The sequence below is a fragment of the Rhinopithecus bieti genome, unplaced genomic scaffold, assembly GCF_001698545.2.
Source record: "Rhinopithecus bieti isolate Rb0 unplaced genomic scaffold, ASM169854v2 scaffold_38981, whole genome shotgun sequence".
Lineage (NCBI taxonomy): Eukaryota > Metazoa > Chordata > Mammalia > Primates > Cercopithecidae > Rhinopithecus > Rhinopithecus bieti.
In genome coordinates, this window is record NW_016819573.1 from 564,859 (window position 1) to 588,147 (window position 23,289).

At 45.4% G+C, this 23,289-nt stretch overlaps 1 protein-coding gene across 3 annotated transcripts in view; it reads left to right on the forward strand.

The window, feature by feature from the left end:
* RPN2 (ribophorin II) overlaps positions 1-19,577 on the forward strand; it is a 61,507-nt gene extending 41,930 nt beyond the window's left edge. The window contains exons 10-18 of one of the 3 annotated variants that reach the window (XM_017859085.1): positions 1,910-2,001; positions 3,686-3,800; positions 6,516-6,710; positions 7,877-7,963; positions 10,224-10,319; positions 11,929-12,004; positions 14,545-14,674; positions 16,366-16,413; positions 19,252-19,577. In XM_017859085.1, coding sequence (XP_017714574.1) covers positions 1,910-2,001; positions 3,686-3,800; positions 6,516-6,710; positions 7,877-7,963; positions 10,224-10,319; positions 11,929-12,004; positions 14,545-14,674; positions 16,366-16,413; positions 19,252-19,264 — 852 coding nt within the window. In that variant the 3' untranslated portion in view covers positions 19,265-19,577. The remainder of the gene's footprint in view (positions 1-1,909; positions 2,002-3,685; positions 3,801-6,515; positions 6,711-7,876; positions 7,964-10,223; positions 10,320-11,928; positions 12,005-14,544; positions 14,675-16,365; positions 16,414-19,251) is intronic. The other 2 variants (XM_017859086.1, XM_017859087.1) reach the window with 2 other exon arrangements.
* The last annotated feature ends 3,712 nt before the right edge of the window (positions 19,578-23,289 follow it).

The window sequence follows — 23,289 nt, forward strand, 5'->3', positions numbered from 1 at the left end:
CTCCACATACTACAGGGAAAGTGTTCTCAGCGGGTGTCAAATCAAACCTCTCTGGCTACTTCTTTGCCTGAGCCTTCCATTCCAGTTTGTCTTCCAGTGGAAATGTCAGTACTTGTCAGGTTGTGCTTTATGCAAAAAAGCTTGCTCTGGTTCTGATCCTTGTGTGAGTTGTAATGCTGTTAACTCAGCAGAGAGCCCAGAGAGCCAAAGTAGAGGCTCCAAGCTCCCTTCTTGGGGGTGTCTATTCAACCTAATGGGCCATCTTCCCTCCTCCTCCACTGCCATAATTTCACCCAGTTGCCTAGACTCAATGACAGACAATGATCCTAAATATAAATCTGCTAATAGGTGGCTATGAATTCAAATGTAGATGGTAATATCCTTACAGCCTCTGGTAATAAATCTTTATAGTTTTTTTAAAGCAAAACAGAACACCCCTATTCAACATGATAATTGAGACTGTTGTCATAAAATAGTTATTATAGAGGCAGGAAAGAAGGCTATTAGAAGGAATTACTTGATAGGTATCTTTATCTCTTTTTAATTTTTCTTCTTTGCCCTTGATTTGAGGTTGTCACACCTCAATATGGTATTTTAGAAAACCGCCGAAGCTATCCTTCAATTATTTGCCCATCCCTTTATCTCTATTCCTTGATCCTGAATTAGACTATAAACCGGTGGATTTGGCAAGGATTTCCTTAAGTGTTACATTCAAACCTATCAAATATTTGGAAGGCTTACAGATCTGTTTGCACATAAAAGCGCCTTGGGGTTGCATAATTTGCACGTTCAAACTTGGGTTTTAATTCAGAAATTTGACATGTTTTCTGTCTCTTTCGGATATTTACATTGATTTTAATCTAATTTTAAAATTTCTTATTTGTTGACATTGGCCCCTCTTTGTGAAGATGTTTATACGGGACGTACAGAATTCAAACACTCTAAGAGTCAACATGGATTGGTTTGTGCTTATAACAAACTCCCAATCTCAGTGGCTTAAAACAACGAAGGTTTATTTTTTGCCCATGCTAGATTCTTTAGGTGGTCAGCTGGAGGCTCTGCTTCATGATACTTTGCTCCAGGACCCTGGCTGAAGGAGCAGGCATCTGGACATTGTGTCCATGTCAGAGGAAAAGAGAGAATCACGCACTGATTCTTAAAGCTTTCACTTCTGCCCACATTTCATTGGCCACACTTGACTCCCTGGGGGCAGGGAAGTAGAATTCTACCACATGCTCAGAAGGAGAATGAGAAGTACTTGGAGAACAGTACAGATAACTACCATGGCTGTCTAACAAGGAGCTGAAGTGCGTGAATTCTGAATCAGAGTGCCTGAGCTCAACACTGGCCTGATCACTTCCTTGCGGTCTGATCTTGAGCAGAGCAGCTTCATCTCTCTCATCTTTTATTTCCTTATCTGAAAAGCAGTACCTTACAGAATTGTGAGGATTAAATGAGATAGTCTTTACAAAACCAGTGCCTTTCACATGGTAAGCACTCAATAAATCCTAGCTATAATTAGAACCTAATTCTTACTGATTCGAATGAAAGGTACTGCTTAAGGAATTTTTCCCCTTATTTATTTTAAAGGATACATGAAAAGATTTACTTTTTTTTTTTCCTTTTTCTTCTTTCTTTTCTTTTCTTTTCCTTTCTTTCTTTCTTTCTTTTCTTTCTTTTCTTTCTTTTCTTTCTTTCATTTTGGTGTATACCGTCCATCCAAAGCCAGAAAAGACATTTTAGGCTTGGAATGGGAGACGTTGGAAATATTACTGGGCTGGGTCAGTAATCTTTACTGGGCTGGGTCATGCCTTTACTCACCTTGAAGAATAGAAAACTTTATATCTGCATGTGAATTCCTGTACACCCACCAGTTGACCTGGCAACTGTCTTCTCTATTTTCCTCTAGCTCAGAGTCAAGATCTCCACTGAAGTTGGCATCACAAATGTTGATCTTTCCACTGTGGATAAGGATCAGAGCATTGCACCCAAAACTACCCGGTAGGTGGGATGCCACCTGATCCCTCAGGGAGCTGAGGCTCAAGAGCTAAGAGGAGTATGCCTAGGCACTGAGCCCTCCAGGCATCATTTCTGTATCAGCAGCCATCCAGCTTGCACCCTAAATTAAGGAGTCTGTAGTTCCACTAGTCCTGCACCAGGGATTCTGCCAGGCATCTAAGTGGATTTGGAGATTGTATATACCAGTGTTTAGTCCATACACAAACTGTTTATTACCAGTCCGCAACAAGGTAAAGCGCTTACCTCAGGATGTTAGTCTGAGTCAGCTATGTCACTAAGCATATTATTTAGTTCAGATGACAATTTTTAAAATAATCAGACCTTCTCAGTGAAGGAAGCACGGTATTAATTTACATTCTGGTGCGATCTCATCATCACAGTCCTGAATTTGCTTTTAGTGACCTAATGGCAAGTCTCTCTGGCCCATGATGGGTCTGAAATTAGCTGGAAGCCTCATAGGTGCTTAAAGTTGAGATGGCAGATACCCAGCATTTCCCCCTCCCAAGTCCATGGAGGCAGTACTAAGAAGTCATAGAGCGTTTGCTCCCACCAAACTCAGACACAACTTCAGAATCTTTTTTTTAAACATAATCTTCTAAGTAGACACTAACAATTGATCAGAGTTGGGCCAGAATGCTGTACGAAGCCTGCTCATCAGCCCTCCCCCAGATCCTTACTGGCGTAGGGGGGATCCAGATCTCTGGGTATAGTCCAGACCCCAACTTTACTCAACTAGGGTAGCTATAGAGGCCAGAAGACAGTAGGGTGAACCCTTAAGGCTCTTTGAAAATGGGATGTTAGCCAGAGGCTAGAAGCCAAGCAGCTGTTCCTTTTAAATCACGTAGAGTTGGCCTTTGTGTCTCTGGCTTGGCTATTTTTGTAGTGATATTGGAGATAAGAGCACTGTTTGAGAATCCACTGAAGTAATGTCTGTGTGAGCACTTTGCTGTTTAATTCTCTGCATAGATAAAGAGTTGGTCATACTTACAAGTAAATATAAAATATGAGTATAAAATAAAGCCAGGTCTGAGCTCTATAACCATTTGGCTGGTTTATCCCCTGGCCATCTTACCCTAAAATCCCAGGAGATAGCTGTGAAAAGAAGTTTTCCTCATCAAGTCTGCCTTTTTAAAACCCAATTTCAGGGCAGAAAAGTAAATTGAAACAGTGTCCAGGAAAAAAATATAGCATTAAGAAAAGACAAAGCCGAAAGTACCCTTCTTTCCTTTGTGTCTCCTACCCGTCTTGTCTCTCTACCTTGCTCACGTGTGCTGCTGGCATCAATCCTGTGATAATTTCTCCTTGCGGTTCTGCCAGCCTGGCTCTCCTGTGTGCCTGCAGAGGCCACACGTGAGCTCCGCTGGTGCCTGACTTTGGTGGAGTTGAGAGCCTTAGGTCCTTGAATTGAAAGCTCAGTGGTACAAGCATCTGCACACAGCATTTCCCCAGATCCTGTTGGAGGTTTATTCTGCACTTTTCTCAGTCCAGGCTTTATCAGTCCAATTTGCCCCTAGGCTGCAGACAGTTCTCCACATCTGTCTGTCCACAAGAGAAGTGTTACTATGGGAGAGGGAGGATTAGGCAATGAAGTGAAGTATGTATTTTCCACCTGTTCTCAGAGATATATTGATTCTCTCTGAAGACTGACTCTATATGCCTCTTTCAGGGTGACGTACCCAGCCAAAGCCAAGGGCACATTCATCGCAGATAGCCACCAGAACTTTGCCTTGTTCTTCCAGCTGGTAGATGTGAACACTGGTGCTGAACTCACTCCTCACCAGGTCAGGAAGACGCCTAGACAATTCTCTTAACCTGAAATGTGAATGGATACTAGCGTTTACAATGTGGTCTGTGACATGGACTAGAGAGAATTCCACGTTCCTGCTTTCAGATCTTGACCGAACCCTGACAGTCCATCAGGTTCTCCCACGTGACACTCTCACCCTTTTACTGGTTGTAATCCTTCACCTGGGATACACTTTCTCAAAAATTAGCTGGTATTGAGGAGAGGTACTTAAGGCAGATTTGCACTTAATTAAGGTCCTTCCTTCCTCCCTCCCTCCCTCCCTCCCTCCCTCGGACAGAGTCTCGCTCTGTCACTCAGGGTGGAGTGCCGTGGTGTGATCTCAGCTCACTGCAACCTCAGCCTCCCGAGTAGCTGGGACTACAGGCATGCATTACCATGCCCAGCTAATTTTTGTATTTTTAGCAGAGACAGGGTTTCACCATGTTGGCCAGGCTGTTCTCCATCTCCTGACCTCAGGTGATCCGCCTGCCTCAGCCTCCCAAAGTGGTGGGATTATAAGCATGAGCTACAGCATCCGTCCTGAGGCGTTTTCTTTCTGATTTAAAAAAGGGAATATACTGGCCAGGCATGGTGGCTCACGCCTGTAATCCCAACACTTTGGAGGCTGAGGTGGGAGGATCACTTGAGTCCAGGAGTTGGAGACCAGCTTGGGCAATATGGTGAGACCTCGTATGTATGTATGTATGTATGTATATATGTATGTATAAATAAATAAGGGAATATACTGAAATAATTTCGAAAGAAGACCCAGAGCATTTTTTTTTTATTCTGGCCAAAGCAGATTTTGTATTTGTGGGACTCTGAAGAATAGCTCTTTTAACTTGTGCCTACTTTGTGTTATGAAAGCAATAGGCTTTATTTTTTTCATAGAGTAATGAAAATTATTTAAAAGATTTTCAAACCATACACTCTTTCCCCCAAGAACCTAATATGGCCCCATGTCCAATCAGACATCCCCACTCCCACACTGCCTGTCATCCCCCTTGATGGAGAGTAACCTGCCTTTAGTGTTACGGGAAGGAAGGTTCAGATAAATACTTTGGATGCTCAAAGACAAGAATGCGGTACCTAGTTTGGTATGGGGTGCCCTGTACCGATGCTTTCGCAAGGACCAGCAGACTTGTTGCCTTGAGGCAGCTTCAGGGCAGACCTCAGAGGCAACTGGATTCACTTGGGAACCTTCTTGCTTTCTGTTTCTTGCAGCTGCAGCTGTTGCACTTGTGCCCCAGGAGCACGTTCCTCTATGGCCACAGTCCCGGGAGTCCTCTGCTCCTCTCTCCTCCCTACTCCCAAACTCCAGACAGCTTGGTTAGGGCCCTTAGCCAAACCTAACTGACCTTTGAGTACTTTGGCCCCTTACCATTTCCCAGCTTCTTACCAGAATGACATTTGCCGGCCAAATAGCACAAGGGAAGGAAGAGTACAAAGAGAAGAAATTAGAAGACTAAATGGTAGGATCAGATTAGAGCAGGGAGAGTTAGTGAGGAAGTGTAACTTTCACTGAATACTTGTCTCATCCAAAATTCTGTTGTAGAATCATGGCTTAGAGACCTTCCAGGTGGAGGTGGCATTTTGGGGATGAACCTGGCAGCCGCCTGCAGTTGACTGTGATAGGAAGGAGATCTGGCATCTGGACTCCCCATTCCATTCCTGGCCATGCTTCATGTCTCTGGGCCCCTTTCCCTAACTGCTTTGGTGGTGTTTCTTTGTTGTTCAGGTATAGCTGAACAAATGAGATGTGTATTTGCTGTAGATGCAGTGCTGGCTCTGTCACCATGCCAACTCATTTAATGCTTGTGCCTTATGATCTGTAAATTGGATCTGTAAACCTACCTGCCTTGTTGAATTCTTTATTTTGAAACACCTGAAAGAAAAGCTCTGGGTGGTTATCAAGTTTTGGTCCATTTCTAATGTGCAGATACCTCTTTTTCTTGTGCCATTAGGGGGGGATAAAATGATTAGACTCATTACCATCGTATTGCTATTAACCACTATTTGTTGACTAGCATAAAGCATTCCCTGCACTAATGCTCAGCATACAGTATTGCAAATCTTCACACAGATATGCTACATCTGGAAGTTAATTTTTCTGTCGTAAAGTTGAAGAAATCAAAGCACAAGGAGGTTAAGTAACTTGCTCAGCTAGTAAGTAGTGGAAGCAAATCTGTCTGTCTTCCAAGCTGAGGCTCTCTCCATGAAACTGGGTTGCCCTGCTTGATTAGGACTGTGCCTTACTATCAATACCCAAGCCTCCTCTAGTAAATCTTTAGCTGGAGGCACTAGGAAATTGAAAATGGACCTCTTACAGTTCCACCTCATTTCCCTTCTTTTCACCCTCTGGTGAAGCAGTTAATTGGGCAGCAAAGTGACCAAAAGGCTGGCGGGAAAAAGAAATTGCAGCGATAGCAAAGGGCTTAAATCATCCGCAAACTGGGCATTCAGCCTCCGACTAGTCGAGAATTGGCTGGACCCTTAAGTTAAATTTACTTCCTTGTACCAGCAAAAAGTTATCTCTGAGCTAGGAACTAGGGCGGCATGGCCACTCCTTCTACTCTCTGGGGCAGGTCTGGCAGATCTGAGAGCTCTCACTGTGACAAAGAGCTAACTATGCTGCCCGGTGGATTCAATGTTAGGCCCAGGGAGAATTTTGAAATTTTCAGATGAAAGGTTGGATTATTTTTCCATTTAGACATTCGTCCGACTCCATAACCAGAAGACTGGCCAGGAAGTGGTGTTTGTTGCCGAGCCGGACAACAAGAACGTATACAAGTTCGAACTGGATACCTCTGAAAGAAAGATCGAATTTGACTCTGCCTCTGGCACCTACACTCTCTACTTAATCATTGGAGATGCTACTTTGAAGAACCCAATCCTCTGGAATGTGGTATGTGCCTGAATGTACCCTGACTCAGGTGACAGTGGCTGTGCCCCAGGCACTGGTGGCTCCTTTTCAGGGGCATGGGGCTCTTCACCTTCACCTTGCCTGTGCCTCCTATAGTGTGATAAAGAAGCTTGGGAGGTGAGGCACTGTGTGCGGGCTCCATAAATAGTCCTGGGGTCATGCACGTGGCTTGGGAACATGGTACGTGCTTAATAAATATTAAGTGAGTGAAGGAAGTATAAACTTACCGTTGTGAAGGCCGTTTTCATATTATAGCAAGGCACTATGGGGGTTACATAGATGTGAAAGTTAAGGCCTTTGAGATATGGCATAGCTCATAGAGAGGTGAGATCTGAATTCTGATAACAATTTTAACTAATAACCAACTAACTGATTAACTAATAACCATGTGTAGCATGTTGTCGTTTACGTAGTGCCTCCCTTCATGCCTCACTTTGGATTGGTGTGATGAGAGTAAATGTGCAAGACAGGGCATTTGAGCAAGGGGTTGAAGAATGGCAAGGGTTTATCAGATCTGGGGCTGTGGGGTGATCATTGGGGAAGAGCCTGCAGAAAGCTCAAGGTGCTTTCAGTGCGATGGGAGCGGTTGTGTTTTGCCAGAGCACCTGACTCCTGTCAAAAGCGGGAGGTGATGAGCTTGGAAAGGTAGCAGAGGCCAAATTGCAGGCTTTTGAGTGGTGGTTGACTCACTTTGCAAGACAAAGGGGCAGCTGCGTTTTCTCATCTGGTATTCAAGACTTCTTTTCTTCTCCTGGACTTCAGGCTGTTTTTGCACAAGAGCACATACTCATTTCTTTCTCTCTTTTTCAAATGTGACTAAATCACACTTCCCAGGGACATCAAGCAGTTTCTGATTGCAACTGTAACAGCCTGTGTACCAGCTGGGATTTTTGTATTAAGCAGCTCTATGGGGCTACTATACCAGCAGAAAATTAGAAGTCTTGCTCTAAAAAGCATTTTCAACAAATACTTGTTTTGTTCTTGAAGTTTTTACTGCCTCAATTTGTCAGCTAATGGATCAGAAGTGATTGGGACTGCCTGGAGCTTTTTTCAGTTATGGTCTTAGACGGGAGTCAGAGAATATTATCTGTTGAGTTTCACTCACTTCTCTGCCCCTGTGCTTTTAAAGACTGTCCTTATTTTTCTAGGCTGATGTGGTCATCAAGTTCCCTGAGGAAGAAGCTCCCTCGACTGTCTTGTCCCAGAACCTTTTCACTCCAAAACAGGAAATTCAGGTATATCCCAAAGGGCTTATCCGCTAAACACGGGGGAGAAGAGAGGGCAGCAAAGCCCTGGACTGTGTCTCTGCTCCCTTTAACTTGTTTTATGATATTTGATAGTTTGAGCCTCACACCCTGTGGATTAGGCAGGGTAAATGGCAGCCCCATCTTTGAACTGAGCAAACAGGTTTAAAGAGTCCAGTGACTAAGCCCCAGAAAGCAGAGAGTGGAAGATGAAGTCAGAACTTGAGTCTGGTTTTCCTGACATCCAGCAGGTTCAACCCTCAGACCACAGCTTGTTAGCTGTGAGCGCAGATGGCTTTCGCGTTTATCCTCACCGCTCCTGCGTAAATCAGGGCTGATGGGGCGACAGGTGGGAAAACTCACCTGGGAGAATAGGGCGCTACTTTCTTAGGCAAGTCCTTGGGTAAGCAAGCCTGGTCCTGCCCTGCACACAGGACTGTTGTGAGAATCAAAGTTGGTAACAGATGAGTAAAGAAAGGCTTTCAAATGTTTCCAAAGCCCTTTACAAAATAAACACAATAATTGTTAAACCCTTTGGGTACTGGTTAAGGAAACTGAGGTGGATCCACTCAGTGGACTGTTTTGCAATCTTGAAAAAAATGATTGTACTTCGAAACCTACATACAAATTAATGTTGAAGTGTCAAAAACAGACTACCTGTTGTCATTCCATTTTAAAAAAACAAGTGCCCAAAGGGTAGAGTAGTCGAATTGTTTTTAAAACTCCTCTTCATATTGGTACAGCATTATTTAAGAATATAAAATGCAGCTAACTGATAGGCGTAATTGTGATGATGATGAAGATAGGTGTAATTGTGATGATGAAGGGTGCCGGGAAGTAGGTGGCAACAGCTGCTATAATGTTAGAAATCCTTTAATAGCAGCAGCAAAGAAGAGCAGAGGTGAAAATTTAGGAACAGGAGGCTCAAGTGGGGCTGTCTCATCATGGAGTTGCAGTGGCTGGGCATTGGCAAGCAGAAAAGGCAGGCACAAGTTGACACATTGGAGGAAAAATCTTTTTTAAAAAGTTCTATTTGCATAATGAATTACAGCTTACAAAGCATAATCAAATGCACTATTTCATTTGGTCTTTAGAGTATCTTTACAAGCCTGGCAGGGTGGTCATGACCCTCCCCACCCCCAGTTTTCCAGCTGGAAACTGAGGTGAAGAGTGGGACAGCGACTTCGCTCCCGGTCACACAGCCATACATATCAGTTTGGGCCTAAACAGAGGTCTCCAGACTCCCACACCATTGCTGCTTCTGCTAGGTCACACTATCTAGGTGAGCTTTGTAAAGAGAATTCATGTAGAATTGCTCAGGGAAAAAAAAAATAAAACCAAGAAATATCATCAGAATGCTTGTCCAGCCTTCTGGTTTAACTCTGGAAGTCAGAGTTGGGCCAGGCATGGTGGCTCACACCTGTAATCCCACTTTGCAGGGCCAAGGAGGGAGGATCACTTGAGGTCAGGAGTTCGAGACCTAGTGAGATTCTGTCTCTACAAAGAATTTAAAAATTAAGCTGGGTGTGGTGCCACATACCTGTAGTCCCAACTATTCGGGAGGCTAAGGCGGGAGAATCTTTTGAGCCCAGGAGTTTGAGGTTACCGCGAGCTATGATGGTGCTACTGCACTTCAGCCTGGGTGACAGAGTGAGGTCCTGTCTCTTTAAAAAAAAATAAAAAGAAATGAGAGCGGGAAATTTGTTTAGGGCTTCCTTAGAGCCATGGCTCAGGGAGAGAGGGATGAATTATGGTTGGAAAGATTTGTAGTGAGGCTCTGTTACGTTTTAAAAAGAGATGGTGTTACCACCATTAGCCAATTAAGTGGGGCAGCAGCATATGCCAGGGCCACCCTAGGAACCCAGAAACGGTGCGAGTCCAGAGTCCTGCCTCATTCGTGTCACTCAAACCATCTGTATAGCTGGGCACCCTCTTTGGCACTAGCCAAATGCCACTTGATGGCTTGCATTCTCTGGCCTCTAAATGGCAGTGAGTCTTTGAGGGGAATAAAGGGTTGGCCAAGCAGTGAGCTGGGGTTGATGTAGTCTCTGTGGAAGGGAGACCTCTGGGATCAAAAGACAGCATTGAGAAGAGGCAAAAGGCCACACGGCCACTTGTTGCCAAGTATGCCAGAGCCTCTGGGTAATATATCCTCTTCATGACTGACATTGATGCTTTGGTCCCTGGTATACATGGCTGCCCCAGCTGGGAAGGGCACATTCTTAAATCTTCTCGGTGTGTCTTTCGGCAGCACCTGTTCCGCGAGCCTGAGAAGAGGCCCCCCACCGTGGTGTCCAATACATTCACTGCCCTGATCCTCTCGCCGTTGCTTCTGCTCTTCGCTCTGGTGAGTGGCCGTAATTAGCGTGGGCAGCATGCGTCTGGCGCCAGACCCAGCAGATGCATTCCTTCCAAAGGAGGCTGTGTTGTTTGGCCTCAGCAAAGCTCCAGAGGGGTCCAGCAGCTGTGACCTGAACTGATGCTTAAGACATTTTAGAGTGACCAAAAGTTCCCACTGTGGAGGAGTGGCCAAATAAACTGCCCCATTAACAAGTGGGCATAAGAAAGTACTTAACAGCCACTAAGAATGACAAAAGTGGATGGACTGTGATGCCGTAGGAGGGTTCAGATGAGATCTAGTGTGAACAGAGTGAGACCCGATGCTGGTAGCTATAAAAAACAGCACAAAGGCTGTGCATTTCAGCACTGCTTGGGGCAGAAAACCAGAAACAACCTAAAGTCCATATGATGGAATAATATGCAGCTTTTCAAAGAATGGATAGATTTATATGCCAATAGGACAAGATTGCCAAGATGTGTTACTGAGTGAAAAAGGCAAGGGGTAGGGTAGTGTATTTAGTATGATCCTCTGTAAAGTTTTAAAAGGTGGCCAGGTGTGGTGGCTCATGCCTTTGGGAGGCCGAGGTGGGAGGATTGCTTGAGCTCAGGTGTTTGAGTTTAGCATGGGCAACATAGCAAGACCCTATCTCTACTAAAATTAGAAAATTAGAAAGAAAAAAATTAATGGTGACGTATGCCTGTAGTCTTGGGTACTTGAGGGGCTGAGGTGGGAAGATCACATGAGCCTGGGAAGTTGAGGCTACAGTGAGCCCTGCATTCTGACCTGGGTGACAGAGTGAGACCCTGTCAAAATAAATAAATAAATAAGTTTTAAAAGGCGATATGTGTTAGTGTTGGTCATCTGTGAGGAGAGGACATTCTGGAGAATGTAGAGGAAGTAACTTTTACCTTTTCTCCTTTTCAGTACCATTTTTTTTTTAGCCAATTGTGTTTTTTTCTTTTTTCTAATTATAAACAAACATAAATGCATATCCTCAAAGCTCAGAGACTTTTGAGAAAACACTCATTAGATCTTACTTTTGGAAAGTTGCCTACGTTCCTAATTAATTTGTTGCTTTTAATAAAATAATTACTGTTTAAATCTAGATAAATCTAGAAGCCTTGTGACAGATTTTCAGAAACCAGACCTAGGGTATGAGCACCTGTTCTTATATTTGAATGATGAGAATTTCAAAAGACATGGAACCAACAGCAAAAGCATGAATGCCACCAGCTGCCGGCGAGTTTATCTTACCAATTCTTAGAGAACTTAGTGGGGGTGTCAGTTACCTTATAAATGCAGTTTCTGACCTTTCAGCTTCATGATCTCACCTGTTTTAAAACAGTAGGGTTTGTCATCATTAAAAATGATGTTCAGGTTTGAGGTACACGAGCCCATTTGAGCAGGTGCTGAATGCCTTTCTAAAGAAAAAAGGGAACAAGTTTTCCCGAGGGCTTATAATAGGGTGGTTGTCACTTGGAAGAATTCCCTGTCCTTCTAGGATGCATGAACGTTGAAGCCTTGGGGCTGTTGATGGGATTAGCATTGGCGTGGTTTGTGTTGCCGCCCTTGTAAGTTCTAATGCCTTTTAAATTTATTTCTCCCCATCATTCAGTGGATCCGGATTGGTGCCAATGTCTCCAACTTCACTTTCGCTCCTAGCACGATTATATTTCACCTGGGACATGCTGGTAAGTGCCCCAGACAGCTAATTCCATTTAACCTCCTCTGACATTTAGCCTGCCCACACAAAAGCCCTGTTAAGTAGACCCACAACCTATTAACTATAATGACTTAATAGCATAACATTTCCCTTTTCCTCCTGGCCTTTTAGGACAGTTAATATTATGATAAACCTGTTTGGTCCATCACTTAGAACAGCTGTCATTATATTGGGCTTCGTTGTACTGCGCCACTGTTGGCAGACCATTTACCCTCAGTTAATAACCCTGTTTATTTCCAGAGATTACTCACTTATCGTATCTTTACATTGAGCAATCTTCCTGGATGAAGAGCATTAATGCAGTTTCCAAAGGTTATCTTTCCCCACCCTATCGATCTTCACATTTGCTGGCGGCTCTGTCTGTGCAGTAATAGAAAACAGTCCTTTCCACAGTCAGACATGCTGTCCTGCATCGTTCTCTGGAGATCTGAGGACTTCAACAGCCTAAACATAATGAGATAGTAAATTCACAAATCACTTAAGAGGCTTTTGACGCTATTGGATCAGGGGTGCCTTGCATTTCACTGTGACTTTAATATTTTTTGTTCTTTTTTTTTTTTTTTTTTTTTTTTTGAGACAGGGTCTTACTCTGTCACCCAGGCTGGAGTGCAGTGGTGCACTCACCACTCACTGCAGCCTCGAACTTCCAGACTCAGGTCATCCTCCCACCTCAGCCTCCAGAGTAGCTGGGACTCCAGGCATGTGCCACCACATTTGGCTAATATTTGTATTTTTTGTAGAGATGGTGTCTTGCTGTGTTCAGAGCTGGTCATGAACTCCTAGGCTCAAGCAGTCTTCCTGCCTTTGGCCTCCCAGAGTGCTAGGATTATGGGTGTGAGCCACCACGCCTGGCCTGACCTTATTTTTAAAATTATTTGCCTCTTTCAGGAGTCACTATCTGTATGCCCACAGTAAACAGATTCCGTAGGGGTGTGTAGATAAGTCCCTTGAAATTGTAGGCAAATGTTTGTATTTTTCTGGGGAAAGAGAGAGTTGTGACTTTGATCAGATTATTATGGTGCAGTGGTCCGTGACCTCAGAAGTGGTTGGGAACCCCGCTGTAGTTCATCCGTCATCTGTCTGGGCAAAACTGACAGGATGACCTTTCTCTCTGGCTCAGTTCCTGGATATGAATGATAGCCCTCTGGGGTCAGACCGAGAAGAAAACCTGAATATAAATTTGTTGAGAGCCGTGGCTTTTCCTGCCGGTGTGCTTTTTGTGCACGTTTTCTCATTTGATTCTCATCATAGCCCTGATGAGGGTGACTGGGGTAGGAATTACGATCCCTTTTGACAAGTTGGGAGAATTTGGGCTCAGAGAAGTTAAGCGGCTGGTAAGGGCAGGGCCTAGACCAGACCCCAGGGCTCTCTGTTCCCAGCTCTGAGCCCTTTTCACTCAGCCTTCTTCCTGAGACCTCCTTGCTTCCTTCCTGGTCACAGTGGCAAATTATACTTACAGGTTTTTTGGGGTTTTTTTTCCCCCATAAAAAAGGAAATTATTCAGTTATTTATATCCTGGTTTTTTTAATTTATTTTTTATTTTTTGTTTTTGAAATGGAGTCTTGCTCTGTCTCTCCCAGGCTGTAGTGCAATGGTGCGATCTTGGCTCACTGCAGCCTCTACCTCCGCCTCCCAGGTTCAGGCAATTCTCCCACCTCCGCCTCCCAAGTATCTGGGATCATAGACATGCACCACCACACCTGGCTAATTTTGTGTTTTTAGTAGAGACGGGGTTTCACCATGTTGGTCAGGCTGGTCTCGAATGCCTGACCTCAGGTGATCCTCCTGCCTTGGCCTCCCAAAGTTCTAGGATTACAGGTGTGACTCCCACACCCAGCCTATTTATATCCTGTGTATTTTTGTTAAGAATTTGAAAATGAAATGAATCCTAAATGTAACATGACAGAGGAGTTTTAAACAAAAGCAGAGAAATAGGTATAAGCAGGAACATGACACAGGTCACTGAAGTTCAGTTGTTAACCCTGTTTTTTTGTTTTTTGTTTTTTTGTTTGTTTGTTTGTTTGAGATGAGGTATCACTCTGTCACCCAGGCTGAAGTACAGTGGTGTGATCAAGCTCACTGCATCCTTGACTTCCCAGGCTCAAGCAATCTTCCTACCTCAGCCTCCTAAGTAGCTGGGACTATAGACATGGGCCATTATGCCTGAGTAATTTTTTGAATTTTAGTAGACATGAGGTCTCACTGTTTGCCCAGGATGGTCTTGAACTCCTGAGCTCAAGCAGTCCTCCTGCCTCAGCCTTCCAAAATGTTGGGATTACAGGTGTGAGCCACTGTGCCTGCCACCCTGGATTTCTTGGTGGCCACAGCTGAGAGACTAGTATATTGAGTTAGCTACTTTTTGGCATCAAAGGAATGAAACAAAGGAATGAAAAAGGTGTAGGACTAGAGACCTTTTCATGATCCAGCAGTTGCTGCCCCTAACTTTCCTCAACCTCGGGGCAGCATTATGTTTCATTTAATTGGATGTCACGACACCTCTTCTTGCAGCTATGCTGGGGCTCATGTATGTGTACTGGACTCAGCTGAACATGTTCCAGACCTTGAAGTACCTGGCCATCTTGGGCAGTGTGACGTTTCTGGCTGGCAATCGGATGCTGGCCCAGCAGGCAGTCAAGAGGTAAGGCTGGACATGGGCCAGGGATCTAGAGTAGGGTTAGAAATACTCAGCTCTGCCAGCCTAGCTCTTTGAAGGGTAGGTGGCAAAATGATTTGTGTTCTTAGGGGCAAGTCTGGCACCTTAACCTAGCCCAATACAGAAGCCATAAGCACTTTGAAGTCAAAAAGGGGGCCTTAGTGGTCAGCTTTGAATGTATTACAACCATAGTAATTTATGCCCCAATACAATAGAATGAGGGAGGAAAATTATTGCTTTATGAAGATGAAAGTGCATTCATAGATGTGGCAGAAGATTAATTTGTTAGCTGTGTAAAAATTCTCTGCTGCCACAGAGAATCCTGCCCTGCCCTTCCCACCCTCAACATGTCCCAGAGAGTTGCTCCTCTGTAACCCTCACAGCTCCAGGAGCTTGTCCCGGAAGCACGAGGTCTGTGTTATTTCCCACAGAAGCTGAGGCAGGTTTTGCAGAGGCTCCCAGCAAGGAGTATCTCCTCAGTAGCCTACGCCTCCCCAGGACCCAGACAACCTTAGAGTCACACGGGTGGTCAGACAGACCTTGACATGGGCAGCTTGTTGGCAGCTTGACTTGCTAAACAGAATTGGAGGCAAATTTAAATGTCACAAAGGTGTTTCTCATTGATTTGACTTTATTAGAACCTGAGTGATTTCAGCCACGCAAAGGCCAATAAGAAAATAACAGAATTGCTTTCACCTCTGGAAATCGTTTTCAGATGTGCCACTTTCTTGTATCCAGGACGTTTGTTGGAAGAACGTAACTCAATAGTGTACCCTCAACGTGGCTGCCAGTTAGGGTGCTGGGATCAGAGAGAGGCTTTTTCAGGGAGACAATCAGTGGGTGGGAGAAGATGTCTCATCTCTGCCCGAGTCTCCATTGTGAACTTTCTGAGCATTTCACCATGGAGACTCGGCACAGACGTGTTCCTTGGCTTTCCTGTAGGAATCCAGGGCCCACCAGAGCTTCCCTTAGCACCAGCAGTGGCAGCTGGTTCATTTTTTCCACCTTCCAGTAGCCCTTTCCTGGTGGCTCTGCATTGTACCTGAGAAAGAGCCAGGACTCAGTTGTTTTTGCAAAGCAGAATGCTGTTCCCTTGTAGCACCTGCCTGGGCCCCCAGAGAGCCAAAAGACTGTGCTCTGCTAAGTTCTCTCTTTTCTGGAAGTCACCCACTCAAGAAGAATGAAATCTGCCAGGCATGGTGGCTTATGCCTGCAATTCCAGCACTTTGGGAGGCTAAGGCCGGAGGATCGCTTGACCTCAGGAGTTTGAGACCAGCCTGGGCAACATAGTGAGACCTCGTCTCTAAAAAAAATTATGAAAATAAAAAGTAAGAACAAAATCAAGGTGAGAATTGAGTAGAAACCATTTGGTTTACATCCTGCTTAGCAGGAGTTCCTAATCTGGAATCCTAAAGTTGTATGCATTTTCTGGGGAGAGAGACTATGGTTTTTATCAGAATCCCAGAAGGATCAGTAACTCCTCCTTCTCCCCTACTCATGTATTCCATTCAGAAGCTTAAAGCCCACCTTTCCTTGTGAGTCCTAGAATGAACTCTACCCTGGAAAAATCGGTGACCCTAATGGAAGCTCTGGTTGGGTGTTTGTCATTTCTTTCCTCAGCTGATTTCTCCCCTCGCTGTCCTTTCTTGATTCTCAAACCCTCTTTCCTTTGGCAGGATCGCTGCAGAGCAGAGCAGTAGATTGGCAAAATATAGGACACTACGGTAAAGATGAAGGGTGGACTCATCCCAGAAGCAGGGTCCCTTCCCCGTCTTGCCCGCCTCATGCATGTCAATTCTCTCTCTAGTTTTCAGCCCACTTGCTCCTCCCACCCCTCCCTATGCCACAGCTGAACTCTGAGGCTGCTTTTCAAGTTGCTAGATGAGGTTGTGACTGGACCAGGGCAAAAGCTTCCTGAATTAGCCCAGATGATGGGATAACTCTGCAGTGAGCAGCTTTGGCCTGGCTTTGACTGTATAAGACTTCATTCTCCCTCATATCCCATGGAGTACTTATTTATTTATAGACAAGCCTCTCTCTCTGTTTCCAGGACAGCTGAGATGAGGATAAGACAAATCCAAAATTCATTAACTGACGGTCCCGTGGCAAATCCTGGCACACCTTGTCACTGTTTCTAGACTTTTCTATAACACCAATCTCTAGTTGGGCTAAAGAGTGTGGTTTGGGGAGACTGTAAATTATGAAGGACTGCTGGCCACAGATCAAAGCTAGCATCAGAATCCAGGTTCCTAGCACTCAGGGTATGTTAAAAGGGCTGCTCTCCATGTGACTAAAATGTGAAGTGAAATCCCACTCATTCTCCTTCTGCATCTCAGTCCGAGGATGGGAGGGAAGTGGAGAGAAGGAAAGCGAGTGTCTGATGCTTCATTGATCTGCTCCTCTAGACCAGGGACTGGCAAAAGTTTTCTGTAAAGAGCCAGATAGTATTTTAGGCTTAACTGGCCATATGGTCTCTTGGCACCAACTACTCAGCTCTGTCACTGTCATGTGAAAGCAGCCATAGACTGTATAAACAAATGGGCGTGGCTGTGTTCCAACAAAACTTTATTCATCAAGACAGGTGGTGGGCTGGATTTGGCCTGCGTGGCACAGTTTGCTGACCCCTGCCCTAGACCAACAAAGGGAGGGAGGTATTTGAATTTTCAAGTCATGTTCTCTTTTATCCTTTGCCTTGGAAATGGCTTTCTCTGCCAAAGTCACAAAACCATCTAATTTCTAATCCTCTGAAAATAGGAGAGATCAACAAAAGCATAGGATTTGGAGCCTTTCCACGGATGTGTGAGCATAAGCTGGGTCACCTATCCTCAACACAGAAGGGAACTGCATTTGTTTTGTTTGTTTTTGTTTGTTTTTTCCAGGTTTTAATGGAGTTATAATTTATCTGCAGAAAATGTACCCTTTTAGTATACAACTCTGTGAATCCTGAAAAACCTATGTAGTCATGTAACCACCACCTCAATCAAGATATAGATATTGCCACACTCCAAAGAGTTCCCCAGTGCCCCTTTTAGAGTCACAACCTTCTCCTACCCCCATTCTGTGGCTATGCCCATTTGATTTTATCCTGAATTACAGTCCCTCTGTCTGAGATTTGCTTTCAGAAATTGTCCTTTCTGCTAAATGTTGAGTTATTTAATTATTTAACTCAATTTTCTTTTCTTGATTAAAAAGAACTTTTTTTTTTTATAGAAGTGGTATCTCGTGTTGCCCAAGCTGGTCTCAAGCTCCTGGGCTCAAGCAATCCTCCTGCTTTGGCCCTTAAAAGTGCTGGGATTATAGGCGTGAGCCACCTTACTCGGCCTCTTGATTTTTAAAGTCAATTCCTACCCTGCTATCCCCAAATCATTGCTTGAGGAAGAGGAAAGTCACTTGATCATTTGGACATTTGGTACTTCCTAGTATTTGAAAGGAAACCCCCTGGTAGCAAAGTGTTGTCGATCTGAGGGCAGACATTGATTTGAGCAGACATAATGTGGGACATAAGTTCTAGCCACAGTCGGTGGTTGGGGGCCACTACCCTGCAGCTGTTCTTATTTCATACTCGTGCTATCCTTTCTGCATGAACGTTTCTGAATGCACATATTTTAGTATACCTAGGAACCTCTGAATGTTGGCAAGGAATTAGGGGTGCACACCCCAGCCCTCAAGATTAATTCCATGCCTGTGCATGTCTTTTGGAACTGCTTTATTAATGGGTTTGGAGCCTGCCATTCTGCAAGACTGGGTCATTATCACCTTAGTCCTCACCCCTGGGAAGAGCTGCCACTGAAGGATGGATGCTGTGTGTGTCGGCAACCCTGCCTCTGCTTGCTGGAGCCTGCCAGGATCAGTTACTCACTGCCACCATCTCCTCAGCTGCACAGTCTGTCTAGATTGTCATTTTCATTCATTGTGTTTCCCCATCCCTCCTTAGAGTCTAGGGAAAGGCAGCAGAAGGGAAAAAGAGAATACAGGAGATAGGTTTTTATCGCCTTTAACACTTTCTGTGAGCTGAGTCCCGTTTTTGAGAATCTTTCTGTGTTAGGTTAGATGCTGAGTGTGACTTGGCAAGAACACGGCCACACGGCAGGAATGTGCAGGTTTCTGTAATGAATGGTCGGGATGTCATCTAAGCTACAGAAGGGCCACGTGTTGGTTGGCAGAGCTGGAGTCTGGGAGATTGATGAGCATTCTTTAAACTTTCCTCTCTGTTCATCTAATTGAAATTTACTCTATGTTTTTGGCGTTGCACTGTGAGAGGTGTGCCTGGAATTACCTCATCTCCTTATGTTGTCACATACCACTTTCTTAGTTATTATTGAGTTTGTTTTGTTGTTTGTATTTAAGTTGTCATCAGCTTAATTATGAACTAGCCGTCTCATGTTCTTTTGTAAAATGAGATGGGGCATACATAAATAGACTTGGTAGATAAATGATGATTCCCTTATAAATGGGATCTTAGAGCAGGAGAGTGCCTTGGTGTCTCTGTTGTCACCAGTTAGGAACTGTAACTGTGAACTGAAACCCTCAGTAATTCTGTGTTTGTCTCCATTTTCTTTCAGAACAGCACATTAGTTCCAGAAGAAGGATGGAAATTCTGAAAACTGAATGTCAAGAAAAGGAGTCAAGAACAATTCACAGTATGAAAAGAAAATGCAAAAAAAAAACCACTTTATTTAAAAAAGAAAAAAGTCCAGATTGTAGTTATACTTTTGCTTGTTGTTTTTCAGTTTCCCGAACACAGAGCAGATACCTGGTGAGCTCAGATAGTCTCTTTCTCTGGCACTGTGCAAGATGCTGTGAATATTCTTAAGTTACCCATATGTTGCATTTGAAAAGTTGAAATGTGTAATTGTTTTGGAATAAAGAGGATAATAATAGGAACAAAGGCCTGATTGAGAGCTTATTCTCATACTTTTGGGTGGTGGGGTCCTTGGGTATATGACATGAGGACTTAGTTGGAAATGCTGTTGATGCCAGCATATTTCTCCAGGCCTTTATACATTGGTCCTTCTTGCCCCTTGCTCCTAACAGAACTGAGAACTGCCTGGAAAGGCCAGCTTCCCTTCTTCTTCTCCAGCAGTGAGCACCAGCTGTCTGCATAGGAGTCCTGTTGGTATCCGAACGTGCCATTTGAACTTCTAGGGGTCCAAGGGGATGGGTTTTTATCCCCTTTAACATTTTCTGTGAGCCGAGTCCCATTTTTGAGAATCTTTCTGTGTTAGGTTAGATACTGAGTGTGACTTGGCAAGAACACAGCTACACAACAGGAATGTGCAGGTGGACCGCAGCTAGGATCTCTGCGCAGTTAGGACCTCTGCGCAGCTAGGACCTCTGCTCAAGGCTCTTGTCTTGGGGCCAGGCGCAGTGGCTCATGCCTGTAATCCCAGCACTTTAGGAGGCCGAGGCAGGCGGATCACTTGAGGTCAGGAGTTTTGAGACCAGCCTGGCCAACATGGTGAAACCCTATCTCTACTAAAAATACCAAAATTAGCTGAGCATTGTGGTGCACGCCTGTAATCCCAGCTACTTGGGAGGCCGAGGCAGGAGAATAGCTTGAACCTGGGAGGCGGAGGTTGCAGTCAGCTGAGATCGTGCCATTGCACTCCAGCCTGACTCCAGCTCAAAAAAAAAAAAAAAGACTGTTGCATGGGGATTTGTTGCAACATCAATTTCCAAGGGACACAAATTCAAACCATCGCACTGACCACTTGAGTGACTTTAGGCTAGAAGGCCACACCCATCTCAAGAATGCCCCCTTTGAAGTTGTGCCCTAGGGCCACCATTACATGAAGTTATACAATAGCACAGAGAGAATTAATACTGCATAGCATGGTTAACTGCATAGACTTCGGAGCCAGGCAAACCTTGTGTTGCCACTTACTAGGGTGAGGGACCTTGGGCAAGTAGATTAACCTCCGTAAATCTCCTTTTGTGTTTCTGTAAAAGAGCGATAACTACATACCTCATAAGATTGAAGGAGTTGAAATCTGATGCGGCTTACCACTTGGCATCTTTCCTGATTGACCTACAGTTATGTCCCTTGGCCCATTGCCTCTAGTTCTAGAATGGCAAAAACCGCAATTAGTCTTGCACCAACCTAATATTAATTGAAACATGATATGTTTAGTTAACTTCTGAAATATGGTAATCCTCGTAGTATTTATTGAATTGGGGGGCTGGAAGTTGTTTTATTTGAATCAGATTGCTTCCCAACCTAGCTGGACCTTACTACAGTGAAGAAATTGGGATTTTGATGGGAAAAAGGGAAAGAAGATTCTCAAACTCTATGCTGGTTCTGAATGGGGTCCTACAGGTGAGAGGATGATGTGGGCAGTTATAGGGATGCCTCTAAGATGGGAAGGAGGCTTCTTCCCAGAGATTGCAAACTTGTGATCTGTAGTGTTTTTTTTTTTTAATTGAGTAAGTTACCAACATTTGAAGACAGATTTTATATACAAATCTTGGTTTTGGATTCTGGAGTCTCCTGAAAGAGAAAATTAGCTGTCCCTGGCGGGCCTGATTCCTGAGCAGTGGCAGTCAGCTGACACTGAACAGCAGCTCCTCCCTTTGGATGGAGCCTGCAAGCCCCAGCTTGTCAGCCCCGCCCCCCACAGGTGTCCATATACAGGACACTTGTGCCAGTCCGCCTGGCAACTGCGCTTCTCTGATATCTGCCTGGCTCCCATAGGCATATGCCTTTGGGACCCTCTGCTTTTAGCTTCTTATCCCACTCTGAGGGGAAGGGGTGATGGTGGCTTCCTGTTGCTCTTGGGTGGCTCCTAGTGTTCCTACTTAGGTGTGCTGGGACCTCAGCCACTCAGACTGGTGAGGAAAGAGAGCGCTGGCAGCATGTGGGATGAGAGCAGGGGCACTTCCCACCTATCACCAGACCTGTGCAGGCCTGGAAGATAGACTGGATGCCAGGCTGGTGGGCAGTGGTGTGGAGGAGGGGTGGGTGGAGCAGGGTTGGGTGGGCAGTGGTGTGGAAGAGGGGTGGGTGGAGCAGGGCTGGGTGGACAGTAGTGTGGAGCAGGGCTGGGTGGACAGTGGTGTGGAGCAGGATTGGGTAGAGCAGGGCTGGGTGGACAGTGGTGTGGAGCAGGGGTGGGTGGAGCAGGGCTGGGTGGACGGTAGTGTGTGGAGCAGGGCTGGGGTGGAGCAGGCTGGGGGACAGTATTTGAGCAGGAGTTGGTAAGCGGAGGGGGTTGGGTCGGAAGCAGCTGGATGGGTAGTAGGGCCTGAGGGTGGAAGTATAGGGTGCGGGTTCCTGGTCACTGGGAACAAAGGACCAGCCACTGGCTGGAGGGAAGGAAGTCAGGAAACAGCTTTTTGGAGAAAGGGCTGCACAGCTAAGGGGGTTCCCCAGGCTGGTTTTGTTGTTGTGTCTGTGCCTGCAGACTCAAGACGGAGCTGGAGAACAACCCAGTAAACACTGCCATGTGGCCCAGGCCTGTGTTCTGTCCAGAGCTACCACAGCGAGCAAACAGATCCAGTCCCTGCCCTTGGTCCAGGTACAGCCGACGGGCAGGCCAGCTGAGGGAGAATAGGGAACATGACACATCATGTGAGAAGGGCCTCAGAGGAAGCAGCTACCTAGATGGCTTGGAGGGCTCAGCCGAGACCTGAAGAATTGAGAAGTTCGCCCTATACCAAGCTGGGGGAATGACACTCCCAGAGAATTCAGCCAAGGCAGAGGTTCTGGGGCAGAGGCACAGCACTTCGACTGGTAAGCAGGCCAAGCAGCCAGGGGTCACTGCAGGAACAGCATCCTCGCTGGCGTAGTAGCCAGAACAAACTTGGCTTTTAGGGGGCTATGGTAAAGATTGATTTTTCTCTTAGGACCTTTTTTTTTAATAAAAAAAATAAAAAGAGGAGAGAGAAGAATGGACCATGACCTTGAACTCAAGGGATCCTCTTGCCTGGGCCTCCTGAGTAGCTGGGACTACAAGCATGCACCACCACGCCTGGCCATCCTGAGTTTTATATTGGGGTATAGCAGAGGCAGATGCTTTCTGTTTGATCCCCCCCCCTGGGGGAAGCCTTTTTTTTTTTTTTTTTTTTTTTGAGACAGGGTCTTGCTCTGTCACTCAGGCCAGAATGCAGTGGTGCAATCGCGACTCACTGCAACCTCAACCTCCCAGGCTCAGGTGATTTCCCCACCTCAGCCTCTGGAGTAGCTGGGACTACAGGTGCGTGCCACCACACTGGGCTAATTTTTGTATTTTTAGTAGAGATGGGATTTTGCAATGTTGCCCAGGCTGGTCTCATACTCCTGAGCTCAGTCAACCTGCCCTACCTCCCAAGGTGCTAGGATTACAGGCAGGAGCCACCACACCTGGCCTCCAAGCCTCTTAAAGGGACTTGGCTCTCAGTGCTGGAGCAGTGCTGTAGGGGAAGAACCTGGCTGCTATAGCCAAGACGGTCTGGGAGTCCAGAGCTGACAGCAGGCCTCTCTCCTATAATTCGTGAAATCCACTGGATTCATCACTCAAGTGATTCACTGCAGTAGCGCCTGGGCCTGGCCTTCTCTGAGGAGTACAAGACACATCAGCTTTAGAGTCAGAGCTGCTTTGAGTTCCCCCATTAGCTGTGTGTCC